The sequence below is a fragment of the Loxodonta africana genome, chromosome 10, assembly GCF_030014295.1.
Source record: "Loxodonta africana isolate mLoxAfr1 chromosome 10, mLoxAfr1.hap2, whole genome shotgun sequence".
NCBI lineage: Eukaryota > Metazoa > Chordata > Mammalia > Proboscidea > Elephantidae > Loxodonta > Loxodonta africana.
In genome coordinates, this window is record NC_087351.1 from 41,704,926 (window position 1) to 41,725,279 (window position 20,354).

General features: G+C 40.0%; 1 protein-coding gene across 1 annotated transcript in view; it reads right to left on the reverse strand.

The window, feature by feature from the left end:
- PRKD1 (protein kinase D1) overlaps nt 1-20,354 on the reverse strand; it is a 399,928-nt gene that overhangs the window by 160,788 nt on the left and 218,786 nt on the right. The window contains exon 2 of the mRNA XM_003408596.4: nt 17,059-17,197. Coding sequence (XP_003408644.1) covers nt 17,059-17,197 — 139 coding nt within the window. The remainder of the gene's footprint in view (nt 1-17,058; nt 17,198-20,354) is intronic.

Here is a 20,354-nt window from a genome sequence, read left to right on the forward strand (position 1 = left end):
CAGCTGCACCAATAAGCGACATCATGATAAATGGAGAGAAGATTGAGGCTGTCAAGGATTTCATTTTACTTGGATCTACAATCAACAACCAAGGAAACAGCAGTCAAGAGATCAAAAGACGCATTTTACTAGGCAAACCTGCTGCAAGAGATCTCTTTAAAGTGAAAAAGAGGAAGTCCCTCAATGAGATGGACTGACACAGAGGCTGCAACAATGGGCTCAAGCATAGCAACAATCGTGGGGATGGCGCAGCACCAGGCAGTGTTTTGTTCTGTTATGCACAGGGTCACTATGGATCGTAACCAACTCGATGGCAGCTGACTACAACATACACGTATATATGTATGTACATATATACACACACACACACATACATATAAATTCTCCTTTATATGTTTAATAAGAAAGGCTGAACTCAAAAATATTACTATGATAAGAGGCGCCAGAATCATTTTATTAAAGATAGTATTATGAATTGAATTGTGTCCTCCAAAAAGATATGCTGAAATCCTAAGCCCCACACTGGTGAATGTGACCTGGGCTCGGAAAATAGTTTTTCTTTACAGATGATATCAGTTAAATTAAAGAAGTCATTCTGGAGTAGAACAGATTATAATCTTAATCCCTTCTGAGTGGTGTTTTACGAAAGAGAAGGAAAAACAAAAAACCAAGCCAGTTGCCATGGAGTCAACTCTGACTCATGGATACCCTGTGTGTCAAAACAGAACTGTGCTCCACAGGGTTTTCAATGGCTTATTTTTCAGAAGTAGATCATCAGGTCTTTCCTCCAAGGTGCCTCTGGATGGACACAATCCTCCAGCCTTTTGGTTAGCAGCTGAAGGCATTAACCATTTGCATCACGCTGGGACTCTCAAAGAGAAGGACAGACATGGGAACACTCACACACAGGGAGATGACAGCATTTGAGGACCCCTCTTAAGCTAAGGAAAGCCAAGAAACATTCAAGGTTGTCAGAAGATGAAAGAGACAAGGAAGGATCTTCCCCTAGAGCAGACACAGAGAGCAGAGCCCCGGTGATGCCCTGAATTGAGACTCCTAGCCTCCAGACAGTGAGAAAATTAATTTCTGTTCTTTAAAGCTACCCACTCTGTGGCATTTTGTTATGGCAGCCCTAGGAAACTAAGGCATTTAGTAAAAACAAAACAAAACAAATGAAATACAACTAAAATTCAGTTTTCAATAAATAAATGGAGAAGTAACAAGTCTTTCTTCCAGAAAAATTCCATGTCCATTTATACTATGCAGACACATCCCCCCTCCAGATGAAGGTTTTTTTTTTAGACATGTCCCCCCTCCAGATGAAGCTTATCTGTCTTCTCCTGTGAGGGTAGACTAGACTTAGTGGCATCCTTTAAGAAACAGATTAAGAATAGAGAAAGGGAAAAATAGTAACTTTACAATGGGAAACCTGGCAAACCCCACCTTAACCAAGGAAATTAGCCATATCAGTGATCTCTGTCAGGGGTTATCTGATGTGATGTGATGAGACGGGCAGTTCTTCTCTGTGGTTTTCTTTCCAAAGACACGTAACTCCAGTTTAAACTCTAATTAGTCATGAGGAAAACATCAAGCCAACTCAGACTGGGGGACATTCTACACCTGGTCAGTATTTCTCAAAACTGTCAAGGTCGTGAAAAACCAAAAAAATCTGAGAAACTATCACAGACCAGAGGAGACTGCTGCAAAATGACAACTAAATGTAATGTGGCACACTGCATTGGATTCTGAAACAGAAAGAGGACATTAATGGACCAACTGGCAAATTCAAATAATGTACCAATACTGCTTTTTTTACTTTTGACAAAGGTACCATGGCTGTGTAAAGATGGTATCACTGGGGGACACCGAATCTGGGTGAGGGTAACTGTTCCATCTTCGTACTTTGTCTTTAACTCTTAAATCTGAAACTAATCCAAAATAAAAAGCTAATTTAAAAAAAAATTGGCTTTTGCTACAGACTCTTTTGGTAGAGTTCTATCATTTACGAAGGAGTGCCTCAGTGGTGCCGATGGTTAAGTGTCTAACTACTTGCCAAAAGGCTGGAGGTTCAAACCCACCCAGAGGCACATTGGAAGACAGTCCTGGCAATCTGCTTCCAAAAGGTCACAGCCTTGACAACCCTGTGGAGCAGCTCTACTCTGCACACGTGAGGTCGCCATGAGTCGGAAAGGATCCCACTGCAACTACTAACAATTGTCTATAAAGGCCAGTCTGATTGTCAGACAGAAAGATGCATTTGTTCTTGTCTAGCTCATTCTGCATGTTAAATACTCCAGGGGATGAATAAGAGTTTTCAGTCATTAAAGCTGGCAAACTGACACCTCTGCTCAGCAGTAAATGTTTTTTTTAAAGTGTAAAACCAACGAGAGCAGAGATTTAAACAAGAGATAAATCCCAAGATTGCTGCTGACATTTAAGGACAACAGGTGAATCTATTTGGCTCCATATATAAACATTAAACATTTGTTCTGGTGGAAAAGGTAGTATAATAAAGCTATAGAATTAAACAACTATTTTTTCATTAAGGTTTTATAATAATTATTATAATAACATGCCAGAAAGCCTACTGTCTTCTAAAGAGTATCAGGGCAGCTAGCATTATGTCAATTAGTGTAAAGGAAAAGCATGGTATTTTAATTTTATAAACATAAGATCACATGGATATATAACTACCCTGCAATGTTAGGTAATTAAGAAAGTAATTACGTTACACTGCTATAAAACCAGATCCAACAAAATACTGTGAAATGAAAGAGGTAAACAAGACAAGTGAAATGATGGGTTTTTTCCATTATCAGTGGTTAGAAACTACTACAAGCAAAATGAAACAACTGAATTCAGTCTTTTAACTTTGGAGCTTTGCAAATATCTTAACTTTTTACAACCAAAATCAATGTTTTCTATCAAATTGAGATCCATTTATGAAGTCTTACATTGCAAAGCAAATTGTATTAATCAGGGTCAAGCATTCATAGAGTGACTACCGTATGTCTGGCATTGACATAAACGTTACATGGCTTTTCTTTTTAAGGACTTTAACGCACAGTCCCTGTTCTTCATTATTGTTAATCTTATTGGAGGTATAAGATAAATGCAAATCCGAAAAAACCAAACCCATTGTCATTGAGTCAATTCCAACTCATAACGACTGTATAGGACAGAGGAGAACTGCCCTACAGGGTTTCCAAGGAGCGGCTGGTGGATTTGAACTGCCAACCTTTTGGTTAGCAGCCTAACGATTAATCACTGGTGCCACCAAGCCTCCAAGATAAACACATATCAAGTTATTCAGTTTAGCAAGATTCTGTCAGGCTCATTCATTACTTTTTGTGCCTTGAATCCACAGGAAGTAATTTTTTACAGATCAAGTCTCACAAATATAAATAATTTTTTAAATGTGTGAATTTCATACAGGGAAAGATATTATATGGGACCAAAAATAGCACACAGCAAATGAATTCAACCTAAACTTTTAAACACCTAAGAGTATGAAAGTATAAAGGGTGGAGTAAACCAATTCCAAATTATCTGACTCCAGTTTCACAATAGGAAAGTCTAGTGAAGAAAGGTGCCTTTGGATGAGTATAATGGACAGAGTGTACCCTACAAGATATTTATTATTTCTTAAGACCTATGAGGAAACCCTGGTGGCACAGTGGTTAAATGCTGTGGCTGCTAACTAAGAGGTCAGCAGTTTGAATCCACCAGGCGATCCTTGGAAACCCTAAGACTCAAAGCCAATGGGTTTGGTTTTTTGGTTTAATGCCTATGAGTCAGAATCGACTCGATGGCAACAGGTTTCGTTTTTTAGTTTTTCATCATTCCTAAATAATTAGACTGTGGATATCATAGTGAAATAGAGGTGTCTTTTCCTTTTTTTTCTTTCAGTATCACAGGAGTACTATGTGGTGAAAAATATATTTTTTATTCACCCTCCCCCCCACACTTTTCTTTTTTAAATACGGACCAACTGCTCATTTCATTGAGAATTCCCAGCTCAGCTCTACATAATCATGTTCTCAGGATTAACAAGTTATAATGATCGGAGCCTCAAAAAACTCCTGAGGAAGATGAAAATAGAATAACATGAGGTCCAGGGTTACTCCAAAAACTCTTGTTTTCTAGAATCTGAAAAGCTGAAATTGCTTCATAACATGAAGGAAAAAAAAAAAGAATCCAGAGCTTGATTCAAACCCCAATTCTTGTATTACAATATATGTAGTAAAGCAGATATTTGGTCTATTTATGTATTGACTTAACTTTGAGCCTGAAGTAAGCGCTAGTAACAGGCTATAAATGCCTTGAACGTACTTGGAAAAGTGGAAGTACAAATACATTCTGCTGCAGTTTTGCTCTTTTCAAATACATCTTTCTATTTTACTCCTCCATACTGGCATACTGAATAGTGCTACTGCTGCTTAAGACTTAAAACAGCTGCATTTCTAATTTTGGCAGATTATGAGGGATTTTTATATGAGTTGCATGTTAAAAGCAAATAAATGGCATGCCAACCAGCAGAATGAGACTGCTGGGCAGATGGCGGCACGGCTGAGTTACTGAACTGAAGTGCTATGTATCACCGATCATGGAACATCAAAAAGGGATACCTGGCAGCTTTTCATGTGCAACCCAATCTTTCACCTAAAAAATAATAATAATTTAAGCCATTAAATAGCCATCTAGTAATCACTCTCCAATTTTAACACTGGCAGCCTTCGATGACATCATTTCATTGATTTTTATGGCATAAACAATTCTGCCCTTCCTTTCTTTCCTTCTCTAGGCTCTCCTGAACATGGAACGGGATATGTGTTCTGGTTTTTCCCATTACTAAAAGGATTATTGGAGGCCTGGTTGCACAGTAGTTAAGAGTTCAACAGTTCAAATCCACCAGCTGCTACTTGGAAACTTTACAGTAAGTGGCAACAGAACTCATTTTATTAAGCCTAACTTATAGAGTCCCTATGAGTTGGAATCAACTCGATGATAACAGGTTTGGTTTTGGCAGGTGAAGGGGGTTATCACTGCACAGGAAAAAGTCAAGAAGACATTCTGATATGTACTCATGGAAAAAAGAGCCTCCATCCATATAAGATCATGAAATAATCTTGATCAACACTGACACTGACTGATAGATTCTGATCAATATATTTTTTTAAACTGCATTTGGAATGCCACTATATAAATTTCCCAAAATCCCAGATAGATGATTTCCCTAAGAATAAGCATGTGGGACATTATACAAAGAAAGGTAAGGACTTCAAAAACAGGTTTTCTTCTGATTCAAAGCTGCTTATGAGGTATGAGGATAAAGTTTTATGGCTATTTTTAAATGAATATTCTAGAATTTACATGCTTAACTAAACGTCTTCTATATTTAGTTGTCTAAATGTTAGACAGCATCCATTGTCAATATCTGGCATTTTATTATATTTTTATAAGCTATTATTAATTCTTTGGGAAAATATGAGATAAAACTAATTAAATAAGAAAAAAACCCAGGCCCATTGCCAGCCAGTCAATTCTGACTCATAGTGACCCTACAGGGCAGAGCTTAACTGCTCCATAGGATTTCCAAGGAGCAGTTGGTGGATTCAAATTGCCAACCTTTTGGTTAGCAGCTGAGCTCTTAACCACTATGCCACATAGTGTGAGTACTATACCATGATGCTTTATTTCTTTTCTGACTTATTTTTTTTCCCTGCCTCCTTTTCTAAAATGATTTCTAAAAAAATCCATATATCCCAGGCAATGTGCTATACAGACTTCACATACATTATCATGGTCAATTCTCAGTTTTTCAAAGATTCAAAAAAATAATAATCCATATCACTCTGCATTGAGCTGAGCAAAGGAATAGCTGCCTATAAGATATTTTATTGCCTAAACATTTTTTATATTATGATCAGATTCTCTGATCCATCTATTTTGGTATCTCCAATATGTGAAATCCAAAAATTCAAAATATTTTTGCTAATTAGCCCCAAATTATTCAGAGCCAAATCTGGTAAATCTGGTAGATTAATAAGACTTTTTCTGTGTATCTGTGTGTTTTGTACACCAATTCACATCAAAGATAAAGAAGATAAGATGTCTTACTACCTTTTCTAGAAGGATCCTTAATATCCAAAATTCTCTGAGTCCTGCTGTGCCACTGAGGCCCTAACATGGTAAGATTTAAATACATGAGATTGTTAAACCTCTACTCTAATAATCAAATACAAAGAAATTCTGGTCAGAGAGAGAGCAGCAAATACAGAGAAAAAGTCCCCTTTCTGTGATTTTTGTTGACCTTGTGTTCTTTCCCTGGATGACAGTTATAATACTGTCCTTAATTAGAGAAGTAATAGACAAAAAGAGAAGAGAAGGAGAAACTATGATTTCTGGCTGGATATCCACTTGCCAGGTGGTGAAGGACTAGGCCTTGGGCTAAATCTGTGTGAAGAGAGAGGCTTGATACGTCCTTCTCTGAAAACCACTGCATGGACCCTGACAGAGATTTATGAAGATTTAGACTCCAGTTTCGGAGCACACAAATCAATTTTTCCTATAGATCTTGCCAGCTGACCCTTAGGCACAGACAGCAGTTATGCTAGATGGATAAGCTCCAGTGTGCGGGATGGACAGGACAGGGAAGCAGCAAGAAAGGTCAGACAGTGCCTCAGGATATCAGTCTTCATTCCTTCCAGTCTCTGAAATACAAAGTACAGAGTCTGAGGCCAGCTCCAGGGTGATTTTTTTATGAGTTCTAATGCAAGTATAGTAAATAGTTCGAACCCACCAGCCGCTCTGTGGGAGAATCAATGTGGCAGATAGCTTCCATAAAGATTCACAACCTTGGAAACTGTATGGGGCTGCTCTACTCTGGCCTATAGGGTCGCTATGAGCTGGAATCAACTAGACAGCAGTAGGTTTGGTTTGGATTAGTTTAATGCAAGTATGGAACACTGAGGCTCCAGGTGAGGAAGTGGCAAGAAAGAACTCGATAAAGCTAAGTCAGATAAGTACTGGGGGGTTCATTAGAAAAGAGAGACAAATGAATATATTTCAGAAGGAAAGCAAGAATATTAACAGGGAAAAGAGCAATGACTGAGAAAATTACTCAAGGAAGACAGTGTGAATTGAGTGGCGTAGCAGTTGTGTTACTTGGTCATGACAATTTCCACAATCCAGGAGTTGTAGAAATTTATAACCCTGGAGTTGTAGGAATGGAATTCAGTAAGAAAATGGTTGGTATTTTATGAATTAGGCCTCATTTTACATGAGAAAAAGGAGCTCTGGTTGAGCAGTCATTAAGCACTCAGCTGCTAACAGAAAGGTCAGTGGTTTGAACCCCCCAGCCGCTCTGCAGGAAAAGGATGTGGTAGTCTGCTTCCTTAAAGATTACAGCCTTGGAAGCCCTATGGGGCAGTTTTACTCTGTCCTATAGGGTCGCTATGAGTCGGAATCGACTCAATGGCAATGGGTTTGATTTGGTGACATGAGAAATGTCACAAAACAAAACCACAATGTTTTGAAAAGGGCACTGGTTTTACATAAATAATTCTAAAAAAGAATTAGTTATGACAATGTGTAGTCCAGACTCAATGGCAACTAGTTTAAGACACTATTTCAGTTTTTATTAAGAGCTGTGAAATAATAGGATGAGATATTGGTTAAAGGACAGGCACGTTTCCTTTATTATTTTATATATTTTGTGTTGTAAACCTATAGAGAAGAGCCTCCAAGGTTTTCTTAACCTGCTCACAGATTGCATGAGTATGTTTATTAAATATTTAGATTTCTGTGTGAAGAAGAGGGTTCTGTGTAAAAATTAGGTCAATGGATCTTGTGGCTCATTGCTGTTTTTGTTGTTACAAATATCATTAAAAAAAAAAAAAAACCCTGAAATACAAACTGTTTAACTACAGTAAGAATGTTTTAAACAGGTCCTTAAGCATTTCTGTTTGCTGGTCCAAGTTCCAAGGGTTAAAAACTTAAGTTGAAGTAGTATAGAATAGTGACTAAACACTTAGATTCAAACTCTGGTACTATCCCTACTCGCTGCAGGGTATAGACACATTAAAATTTAGATTCCATAACTTTTATGATATCTGGCTTCTGTACCTCCAAAAGTCATTTATAAAGGAAACAAAATTACATATGCAAACTGCTTCAGAAGCTTGTGACGCTATGTAGACCAGTTACAATTCTTTTATATGACAGCACCTTTCTTCCTAACTCCTGCTTTTCTATGGCTCAACTCTTCCCCTCCATGAACAAAGTGATCTATTTGTAGAGAGAATGGATAAACCCTCTCAGACCATTTGGTCCATGGGCATGACCCAGAGCAGTCTCTCCAACGTGGATGCTGCTGAAGGCTCAGCAGGAACTTGGAGGGAAAACAATGTTCTCTGATAAAGTGAATTTGAGGAGTGATCTTAGACAGTTACGCTTCATATAAGCATGCAGAAAAGTTCTAAAGACTCTTGTGACAAAGAATTCCTTTAACATGGTTTAACCCAATATTTCTCAAAGTTATCAGACCAGGATTCTATCAACATTATGGGAAAGGCTGTTTAGAGTGTGAGGAAGGGAAGCAATCTTAATAAAAGTTATTGAGCAATTGCTATATGTAGCAACTCGCCAAAGTGTTTTACATGCATTAACTTATTTTAATTTTTTAATAATCTTACAAAGTAGGTGCTAATGCTGCCCCCATTTTACAGATTAGGAAACTGAGACACAGAATAATTAAATGAGTTGGTAAAGATGTAAGTAGTGAGGAACCCAGATGGTCAGGTTCTGGAAATCATACTCAATCATTATGCATACCACCTTGCTCGCAGACTAACAAAAACATAGAATTCATGCAATATTAACATTACACGATTCTTCATTGAGTGTTAAGCTCTTTGACCAAAAAAGTAAACAGATGAACAAACAAAAAACACTGAAGCAATTTGTACAAAGTCACAAAGAAAATCAGCGGTACTACATGGACAAGAAATCAGTTCTCTGGCACCTCTGGGCAGTACTCAAACCATCTGGCAAAAAAATTGGGCAATGTAGGAGGGCAAGCCTTGGGATGGGGGAAAAGGAAACAATCACTATTAGGCGGCTGTAGCTCTCTCTAGGGTCCTCTTCATTTTTTCATTCTCCATCATTAACTATGGAAACCCTGGCGTAATGGTTAAGTTACAGCTGCTAACCAAAGGGTCGGCAGTTCGAATCCGCCAGGCGCTCCTTGGAAACTCTACGGGGCAGTTCTACTCTGTCCTGTAGGGTCACCATGGGTCGGAATTGACTCAACGGCACTGGGTTTGGTTTCTTGGTTTGATCATCAATTACATTCAAATGGTTATTATGCCTCTTTAACTTCATCTCCAAAATATATCTCACCTTCTTTACCTCTATTTCAGCTCTTCTGTCACTGCTTGAGAAAAGGCCCATCTCACTTTCTGCTTAGACTACAGCACTGGCTTTCTAATACGTTTCCCATCTCTTGATGGTAAGGAACAAATGACCATGCGTGGAAACAGATATTTGCAAAAGCTACAAAATAATACAGCTTGATTGACTGTCAAAATGTAACAAATAAAAATATCTAAAAATACAGATTTTTACTGTAGTGAAAGAAGAAGGAAAGATTTCACATTTTGCTCTTTAAAATGGTGACTTTATTTGAGAAATTCTTATAGTCTTTTTCTCTTTCCATTTAACCACCCACAAGATAGGCACGCACACACACAATTATTAGATATCAGGCCAAAAACTAAACAAATAATAAGAATTCAGTCATGTGAACACAGTCCTTTCATTCATTTGCTCTGCTATGGCTGCACTATCAGGCTTTGATAAAAACCCACCATGAAGAAGACTTCAGATAAATTGCAGACCTTTATTTTACAGGTCAGTACCATACACTTGAACTTGTTTTTGGCATTGGTAAGACGTATTTCCACTTGCAGTGTTTTCGTATTTCATAATAGTAACAATGCTATTCCTTTGCTTAATGGACAAAAAGAATTTGCTAGTGGTGGAGGCGTCTGTGGGGGGTGGGGGGGCAGGGAACTGCCATGCACTTTTTTTCTCCATAACCCAACCCATCCACCATGAGCAATCTTTTCCTGGATTACTGGGGCTAAGCACGCTAACTCACACAAGCTATGTTTTTCATAAAGAAGGAGAGAAATAAAAATACCCAGCAAACTAGTCAGGAGCAGCCAGACTAATTTTCAACTCCCACAGCAGCTAACAGTTGATGAAAGGTCTCAGTAGAAATGACATCAGCAAAAGACTTGATGTTGTCTGAAGAGACAAGAGGCCTTCCTTGAAATTATTCTTCCAGATTTCCTCACATTTTTACAATAGTCCTAGGTTAGAAAATGTTTTCATTGATATGAGGATAAATATAAAAAGACCCAAATTATGTTTATGTTGAACTACAAAGTGAAGTTTAAATTGTGATTAGGAAAAAGACAAATTTTATATGAATAAAATTTCACAGTAAGCTATAGTCTTCAAGAGCAAAACGTCCACAGCATGTTTATTTTATGGAATTGGTCAAAGGCAGAAGGGACGTCTGGTATTCTTTTACCCATACCTTGTGTAGTTTGGGTGAAGCTGAACCTTATCCCCTCTTCAGGAGATGGCATATTTATTACAGGCCTTGCCAATTATAGCTCTCCATTCCCTTCAAGGAGAGGTTAGAAATGAGTCTGTGATTCAAACTACCTTGCACCCAGTGGCATGAAGCATCCTAGTAGCTATCATTTGTCTTGCCTCGAATTATAGTACAATGCAGTCCTCCCCACCCAAAAGACATTAATTTCTTGCCAGGGCCTAGAATGCATGCATAGAAAGCAAACTTCAACTTCAGCTGACCTTTGAGGATACATCTAGGAATAACATTTACAAAAAATCTTTTTTTTTCTCCCAGAATTTTGGTTTATGTGGTAACTTCTAACCTTGTGGCCAGCAGTCAATCAATCAATTCATACATGCTTTTTGAAAAGCTTTATCTATAACAACAAAAAAGGATGGGGGAGGGAAAGATTATGGAAGAATGGTAAGGCCATTGATCTGCATTGAGCCATGTAGGCAGGGCACTATGTGTCTAGGAATCCTGCGCAGCTCAGGGAGAGGAATAGTAAAAATGGATGTTATGGTAATTCAGACTACAGACAGGTAGGTATAGTAGGCCCTGCCAGAGTTTGGAAAGGGAGATGGGAATAAGAGGATATAAGATAGTTGAGACTGTACAAAGTGCTATAAGGCATGCCTACAGTGAATGGGCCATGTGCTGTGGGGAGAAAAAAGAAAAGGAAAAATGTAGCCAACAACATAGTAGGGGGTTAATGAATGAAAACTATAGTGAAAGAACAGGGAACAGACGTGTGCACTGGGTAGGGGATGGGCAAGATGACAGACTAAGGTAGAGAAGAAGAGTGCTTCCAAGTGGAGATCTTGGAGCTGAAGTCATGTACTACTACTGGTGAGGACAGGTATGGGGCTACGCTGCACGGCGATGACAATGAACAATGATAGCAAAGAATCTGAAGAGTCAGACACATACTTTAAAAACACCAAGGATGACTGTATGCATAAAATGGAAAGTAAAAATAGGAGTCTGATGCTGAAGTTATCACCATGGTTAAACAGAAATGATCTTTCAAGGAAGTAAATCATCTCAAAGCAATGACATAAAAAAGGTGACATAAATAACCAAAATGGATATCATTTGAAGAAGAGGGAATGTTATACAGAAAATACCCAAAAGTGGCACTGGGAAAAGAGAAGAGAACCATTTCATTCAACTACTCTGCAAGAGTAAGCAAAATTAAAGCCAAGGTCTCCCAGATGGAAGGGGATGGAGCATCACCTTCAGGACAGACAGACTGCAAATACAGCCTGAAGACACAGAAGAGGTAAGACATACTGGGCATTTGATCACTACAGACTCAGGGAAAGGAGGTAAGAGATATGGGAAAGAAACAGGGTTGTAACACGAGGGTGGGAGGGCTTAAGGGAAATTTTTGTTTAGCTTTTATTTGGGCTAACCATGATGTTGTTGTTGTTGTTAGGTGTCGTCAAGTCGGTTCCAACTCATAGAGGCCTTTTGTACAACAGAACGAAACACAGCCTGGTCCTGTGCCATCCTTACAATCATTGTTATGCTTGAGCTCATTGTTGCAGCCACTGTGTCAATCCACTTCGTTGAGGGTCTTCCTGTTTTCCGCTGACCCTGTACTCTGCCAAGCATGATGTCCTTCTTCAGGGACTGATCCCTCCTGACAACATGTCCAAAGTGTGTAAGATGCAGTCTCGCCATCCTTGCCTCTAAGGAGCATTCTTGCCACACTTCTTCCAAGACAGATTTGTTCGTTCTTTTGGCAGTCCATGGTATATTCAATATTCTTCGCCAGTACCACAATTCAAAGGTGTCATCTTTTCTTCGGTCTTCCTTATTCATTGTCCAGCTTTCACATGCATATGATGTGATTGAAAATACCATGGCTTGGGTCAGGCACACCTTAGTCTTCAGGGTGACATCTTTGCTCTTCAACACTTTGAAGAGGTCCTTTGCAGCAGATTTACCCAATGCAACGCGTCTTTTGATTTCCTGACTGCTGCTTCCATGGCTGTTGATTGTGGATCCAAGTAAAATGAAATCCTTGACAGCCTCAATCTTTTCTCCGTTTATCATGATGTTGCTCATTGGTCCAGTTGTGAGGATTTTTGTTTTCTTTATGTTGAAGTGTAATCCATACTGAAGGCTGTGGCCTTTGATCTTCATTAGTAAGTGCTTCAAGTCCTCTTCAGTTTCAGCAAGCAAGGTTGTGTCATCTGCATAGTGCAGGTTGTTAATGAGTCTTCCTCCAATCCTGATGCCCTGTTCTTCTTCATATAGTGCAGCTTCTCGGATTATTTGTTCAGCATACAGATTAAATAGGTATGGTGAAAGAATACAACCCTGAAGCACACCTTTCCTGACTTTAAACCAATCAGTATCCCCTTGTTCTGACCGAACAACTGCCTCTTGATCTATGTAAAGGTTCCTCATGAACACAATTAAGTGTTCTGGAATTCCCATTTTTCACAGTGTTATCCATAGTTCGTTATGATCCACACAGTTGAATGCCTTTGCATAATCAATAAAACACAGGTAAACATCCTTCTGGTATCCTCTGCTTTCAGCCAGGATCCATCTGACATCAGCAATGATATCCCTGGTTCCACGTCCTGTTCTGAAACCAGCCTGAATTTCTCGCAGTTCCCTGTCGATATATTGCTGCAGCCATTTTTGAATGATCTTCAGCAGAATTTTGGTTGCATGTGATATTAATGATATTGTTCTATAATTTCCACATTCGGTTGGATCACCTTTCTTGGGAATAGGCATAAATATGGATCTCTTCCAGTCAGCTGGCCAGGAAGCTGTCTTCCATATTTCTTGGCATAGACAAGTGAGTACCTCCAGCGCTGCATCTGTTTGTTGAAACATCTCAATTGATATTCAATCAATTCCTGGAGACTTGTTAAGCATTAAAGCAGGAGAGGAGGTAGGAGAATCCTGCTGCCAATGATGCTTGCCAGTAAGTGCTTGTGGCATAATTAATTACTTTTGCATGTGGCCTTTCCAGCCATCGTCTTGTAACTCTCACCCAGATGGCTGTGTGATAGGGTAACTGTGGCCTACCAAGGGGACTGGTCAGTTTTGCCTTAAAAGAGAGCCAATTCCAGAGCAGAAGGAACAGCCTGCCACCACCAAGGAAGGAGAGACCAGCAGGCAAGGCCCAGCAGCAGAGACTCGGCAGCAGGAGACAGCGAGGTGGGCTTCTAGACCCACAGAGAGAGAAAGCTGAATGACTTTGGGCAGAGACTGAGGGTCACGGAGAGATGTGCCTGTGAGCACCATTGGGAAGAGGCTGTCCTAATGGAAGAACTGTATCCTGAGTGTTTCTGAGCCTGAATTGTAACTGATACTTCCCTAATAAACCCTGTAATTGTGAGTATGGTCTGTGAGTTCTGTATGGCCATTGAAATGAATTATCAAACACAGCAGAGAAGTAGAGAGTGCTGCGGGAGGGATAGTTGATATCAGAATTAGTAAAGAGGGTACAGAGATGAGGTTTGTCTGGCCTCCACCTCATGGGAGTCAGCCTTGCACTGTTGATCTTGGTTCTCCTTCCCCCTTGTGGGGTTGGAGAGGGTCAGACACTGCCTCCAAGCCATTTTTACAGTGCTCAAGATTTAAACATAACTGAATAATTTAAGGGTTCAATGGCATTAGGGAAGCAGAAATGTGTGGAGTAAGGAAAGGGTTCAAAGATCCGAGGCTCATAATCAGAAATGGACTGTTACAGCATAGATTCTTTTAAACACAGACAAGGCAGGTGGTAGGAGTTGGAGGGTCCTTCCTGAGCCTGGTGGTGGTAAGAAAGGGGGCTGCTTTTAAAAGCTCTCTCAGCAAATGTGGCCAGGGAGGTAGTAAAGACAGGCATGAAGAGTAGATGGTACAACAAGTGGAGCATAAGCACAATGCTGGTCTCCATTTGAGAAGATGGGAAAAGGAAAGCAGACTGGTATTCTGTGTGTGGCAAGGGAACTCTAGAGGAACGCATCGGGTTAACTGTGGGAGAAGAGCTGTGTGGCTCACTGACTCTAGGATAACATGCAAATTGGCAGCCCACACACACCCACACACAGGCTGCATTCAATCTGCCTGGTACTACTATACAGCGCTTCATAGCAAAAGTAAAATGGAAATAAAAATAAACTTAGAAATGCAACTTAAAAATCCTCATATATTTCTGGACATTGCCATGGAGCGGGGGGAGACTCATAAAACACATTACATTATTTGCAAAGCAGTTTGGCTATGAGTTTAATATGAATTATGGTGAGGACAGATTCAGTGCATGATTTCTCTGAATAATTTATTTCAGGCAGCCCCTAGTGTTCAGAAAAGAGCAAACTCAGGAAATGGTATGTCTAGGCACTAGTTTTGAAAGGCCAGGTGCAGTAAGCAAACGTCAGAAAAGCCAAAGAAAGGCAAAAGGGAGAACCCAGGCAAAGCACGTGGCTTTTTCAGAAAAATTAATAAAAGGGCATTAATGCTTTTGTGCTTCTGGTTTGTTTATTTAGCAACTGGCTACCCTAGAAACAACAAGAAAGTTATTACTCTCATCTAGCGAGAAAGTTGTTTTCTAGGATCCAGCTACACAATGAAAGTGTGGCAGCCTCATACCTCACACAATGGTAGGCGATCAATAAAGACAAACTGAATTGGACCAAATCAAAGTAAACAAAACAGATAAACTGGATTATCGTCAGTGCACTCCAGTATTGGGCTCTGCACAAACTGAGGAACCTGAAGGAAACGGAGTCTAGAATCATTAAAGTGAATAGATTTCCTTTAAAAGATGCTTCTCCAAACAGTCTTGGGCCAAGGAGAGAGCAAACAAAAGAGGCTGGAAGAGAGAAAGGAGCAAGGCAATCTGAGTTTCTCAATAATGACTCTATTTTTAGCAAAAATAAGCAATAACATTTTGGACAACTTCACAGTTATGTCACTGACCACTGTTGTAAAGATTCCCTCTGCAGTGGTTGTCTGGCACTCTTTTTTTAATGCTAAATACATCCATTTTCTCTGTATCTATAGGCAGTCCTGTTACTAACCTCTAAATCCTGAAACAGGAAGTGCACATCTGAGCAGAGGTAAAATCAGCATCTGTCAGGGACTGAGTTTACTGAGCCATGTCTTAGCTTTCAAAGTGAAGATGTCGCATTTCCTGATCTGACTTGTTTTCATTCCTGAGCTCTGGTTTCTTCTTTGGTCTTGGCTTACAGATACTGGACTTTTGACTCTCATATGTCAATGGCTTCCTAGCCCTGCTTTTATTTTTTGGGCTCCCAGATGTTCAACATATTTGGGGCCAGCGCATCTGTCTTAGCTTCCCTGCTAATGAATTTTTTGTCTGCTTTTGCTGCTGCCTAAATGATTCAAGGTAGTAAATGAAGGTACGTGTGTGTTGTTGAGGGGATGGACGGGAGAACGAGGTTGACCGAGCAATTGGGAGAGTACTTAGGTGTGGAAGCAGCCAATTTCAAGGGAAATCTTCTGCTTCCTTCCAAATTAATTTTGAAAGTTCATATGGGCAGGGCCCCAAAATCTCCTGTTGGGGCTGAGTTTGACATATGCTTTCGATGATGCATCAAAAACATATGTCCATTCAATACCACGATGAGATAGCACTTCACACCCCCTAGGATGGCTATTATCCAAAAAACTACACGTAACAAGTGTTGGTGAGTATGTGGAGAAAATGGTACCATTGTGCATTGCTGGTAGGATTGTAAAATGGTCCAGCTGTTGTGGAAAAGAGTTTGGTGGTCCCTCAAAAAATTAAATACAGGATTACCATTTGACCCAGCAATGCCATTCCTAGGTATATACTCAAAAGAAATGAAAGCAGGGTTGCAAACAGATACTGTACACTGATGTTCACTGCAGCATTATTCCCAATAGCCAAAAGATGGACATAACCCATGTGTCTATCAACAGATGAGTGGATAAACCAAATGTGGTCTGCAATGGAATGTTACTCAGCAATAAAAAGGAGTAGTGTTCTCATACATACTATAACATGGGTGAACCTTGAAAACACTATGCCAAATGAAATGAGCCAGAGACAAAAGGACAAATATTGTATGATTTCACTTCTATATCTAGAATAGTCAAATTCATAGATACAGAAAGTAGATTAGAGGTTAGCAGGAGCTCAGAGGAGGGTAGAATGGGAACATGTTCTCAGTGGGTACAGAGTTTCTGTTTGGGGTTATGACATTTTAGAAATAGTAATGATGTTTACAAGACAATGGAATATGAATAACGCCACTGAATTGTACACTTAGAAATGGTTAAAATGGCAAATTTTGTTATCTATATGTTACCAGAGTAAAATATAATACAGTATACACATAGTACCTACACACACAAGAATTATTCAAACATAAATCCTAAATCTATGAATAAGCAAAAAAGTACACTACCTGACAAGACAACTTCAATAAGATCGCCTTCCTGGATATCACTTGCCGTTTTCACCAGCTGAAGGATGTTTTCAGAGGTAGGATCATGGCGAAAAAGCAGGATCTTATCATACATTCCATAGAAACCACATTCAGGGAACTGCAACACAAATATCAAATGTCAAAGTCCTCCTAAATTTAAAATAAAAAACAAACAAATAAATGTCAAGACAAAAATACCAGCTAATTTTAAAAGTTCAAAGAATCTAGAAGATTAAAAATAAAAATGAGTGGCATCATTGAAACTGAAAGTCTCCAAATCAGGAGGGAAGAAAACATATTATCATAAAGGCTGTAAAAATTAAATGGTCTTCTAATTACAGAGCAAGAAGACAGGAAAATATGACGTAAGATTCAAAGTCGTTCCTGGCACTAAGATGGTTGAGAGATACAATAGGTGGGAAGAAGTGTGCACTTTCATAAGATCTCTAGCAATTCTCAGCCTGTAACATAAATGTGAGAGTGGGCTTATTACAGTTCTATACACATACTGTTGCAGGTAATTTGTAAAGAAATTCAGTCTTTTTTGGCATCTCTTTTTTGTGTTTATGGAAATAAAAGATGACTCAATAAACCTACAAGTGTTCTGTGTGTGGGCAGAAGTGTTATCTAGATCCCTTGACTCAGGGGAGGACCAGAAGAGACAACCCAACTCACCCTTCTGCTGTTGCCCTTACATGTTCCAACTACTATGCAATGCAATCTATGTTAAATAGGTAAGCAGGAAAGCTAAGATAGTCTGCTTTTATAACTAGTTTATATTCTCCTTATAAGGGTAAATCCAAGAGTTAAATTCTCTCAAGGATTATTTCCCACTCACAGACTCAAAAATGATAGCCAAATGAATGCCTGATATCTTATAATTACAAATCTAGGAAAATAATAATAGTGATATCAATTGTGTTTACTTAATATCATTCCCAATGCTAACCTATAAATGTCTTCTCCTCTAATGTAATCAAACCATATCTCTGATTGATAAATTCCTTTAGGATGGACACTAGATGTAGAATTATTTGATCAACCGGTATGAACACCTTTAAGGCTCTCAAAGCAAATTTAAAATTGGTTATGAAACTATCAATCCACTTGTCCGTGCGTAGTGTAGGAGAACGCTCATCTGCGCCAGCGTTGAGAATTATCATTAAGCAATCAAACAACCTTGGCTAATTTGGTGGGTAACAAGGCTCTCGCATTAAAAAAAGGGGAGGGGGGCTCTTTTCTTATATTTGACTTTTCTCATGTAAGTATTGAGGAGTGTTGTTTCGTTTATAAACTGATAATTGCAATGTGCTGGGAAAAGGTCATAAGGCAAGCAGGGAAAACTGTCTTTCTTGTTCTGGAATTGGTGAAGGGTTTGACTGTTACGTCAATAAATGTGGACTTCTAGGGATTACTCTGGGAGAAATGTTCAGAATTTGATGATTTCTTAAGGCAAATCAAATATATTGTAAATTTCCCCTTTCCTTTTTCTTATTCAGAAAATTAGGGGCTACATTCATGTGAGCCATTCTATATGAATTATAAATATATTCAGAGCATCCTCTTACTCTTAAGAGTCTGTGTTGACACCCAGGCTTAAAGCTACTTCTGCATGTCACTTAGGTAATTTTAATTCCTTAAAATAAACACAACAGCTGAAATGATGTCACTGCTTCCACTGTGCTAATTGAAAGAAAAAAAAGTCATTTACATTTTTTGAAACTTCTCCCATAATATCATTAGAGCACAAGGAAAGGATGGGAAAACTAAGATTCCATTTTTCCTCCAACTTGAAAACAAGGAATGTTTCATTTCCAGTTTTAAAAATAAACTCAGGCGGAGCCAAGATGGCGGACTAGGCAGACGCTACCTCGGATCCCTCTTACAACAAAGACACGGAAAAACAAGTGAATCGATCACATACATAACAATCTACGAACCCTGAACAACAAACACAGATTTAGAGACGGAGAACGAACTAATACGGGGAAGCAGCGATTGTTTCCAGAGGCTGGAGCCAGCGCACCAGTCAGGTACGGCACGAGCACAGAGAGCTGCTCCACCCCCATGAACTAACCCCGGGAGGGGGACCAGCCGGTTCCGCGGGTGGCGTGGGACGCAGCCGGTAGGAGAAGTCCCCAGGAGGCAGTGACTGGTCTCGGAACAGGAAGAGCAGTGTCCCAGCTGGGCAACCGTCCCGCCGGGATTTGGACTGGACGCAGGTACAGCATAAACACGGAGAACTGCTCCACCCCCCTGAACTAACCCCGGGAAGGGGACCAGCCGGGTCGCGCGGGCGGCGTGGGACGCAGCCGATAGGAGAAGTCCCCGGGAGGCAGCGACTGGTATTGGAGCGGGGAGATCAGCGTCCCAGCCGGGACACTCGGTCACGGCACAAGCACGGGGAGCTGCTCCACCCATCTGAACTAACCCCGGGAGGCAGCCCAACTGGTTCGCGGAGGCGGCACGGCCACGCGGCTAGAGGGACGAGAAGTCCCCGGGAGGCAGCGACTGATTTTGGAGTCGAGAGTGCACCGTCCCAGTAGGGGAGCCTTGACGCCGGGCGTGCGGCTGGAAGCGGAGGATCTGACCGTGACTCCAGCAGGCCAGACCCCCCAGGGGCAATCTCCACACAGCCAGCACACATAGGCAACGCACCCGAGGGAATCTCAGATATAATAGTCATTCCAAGCAAGACAAGCAACTCTGGCTATATTCTGAGGTGCGACTCTCCTATCTCTCTGTTCCCTCCCCCACCTTCCCCAGGCGGCTTCATTAACATCCGAATAGCCTGAGCCAGAGGGATAACTCTGATAGGGATCTGACTGCATTTTTTTTTAGCGGATTTTCTGGAAAAACTAGTTTCCCAGTGATGGCTCGGAGACAACAATCCATATCAAACCACTTAAAGAAGCAGACCGTGACAGCTTCTCCAACCCCCCAAACAAAAGAATCAAAATCTTTCCCAAATGAAGATACAATCCTGGAATTATCAGATACAGAATATAAAAAACTAATTTACAGAATGCTTAAAGATATCACAAATGAAATTAGGATAACTGCAGAAAAAGCCAAGGAACACACCGATAAAACTGTTGAAGAACTCAAAAAGATTATTCAAGAACATAGTGGAAAAATTAATAAGTTGCAAGAATCCATAGAGAGACAACATGTAGAAATCCAAAAGATCAACAATAAAATTACAGAATTAGACAACGCAATAGGAAGTCAGAGGAGCAGACTCGAGCAATTAGAATGCAGACTGGGACATCTGG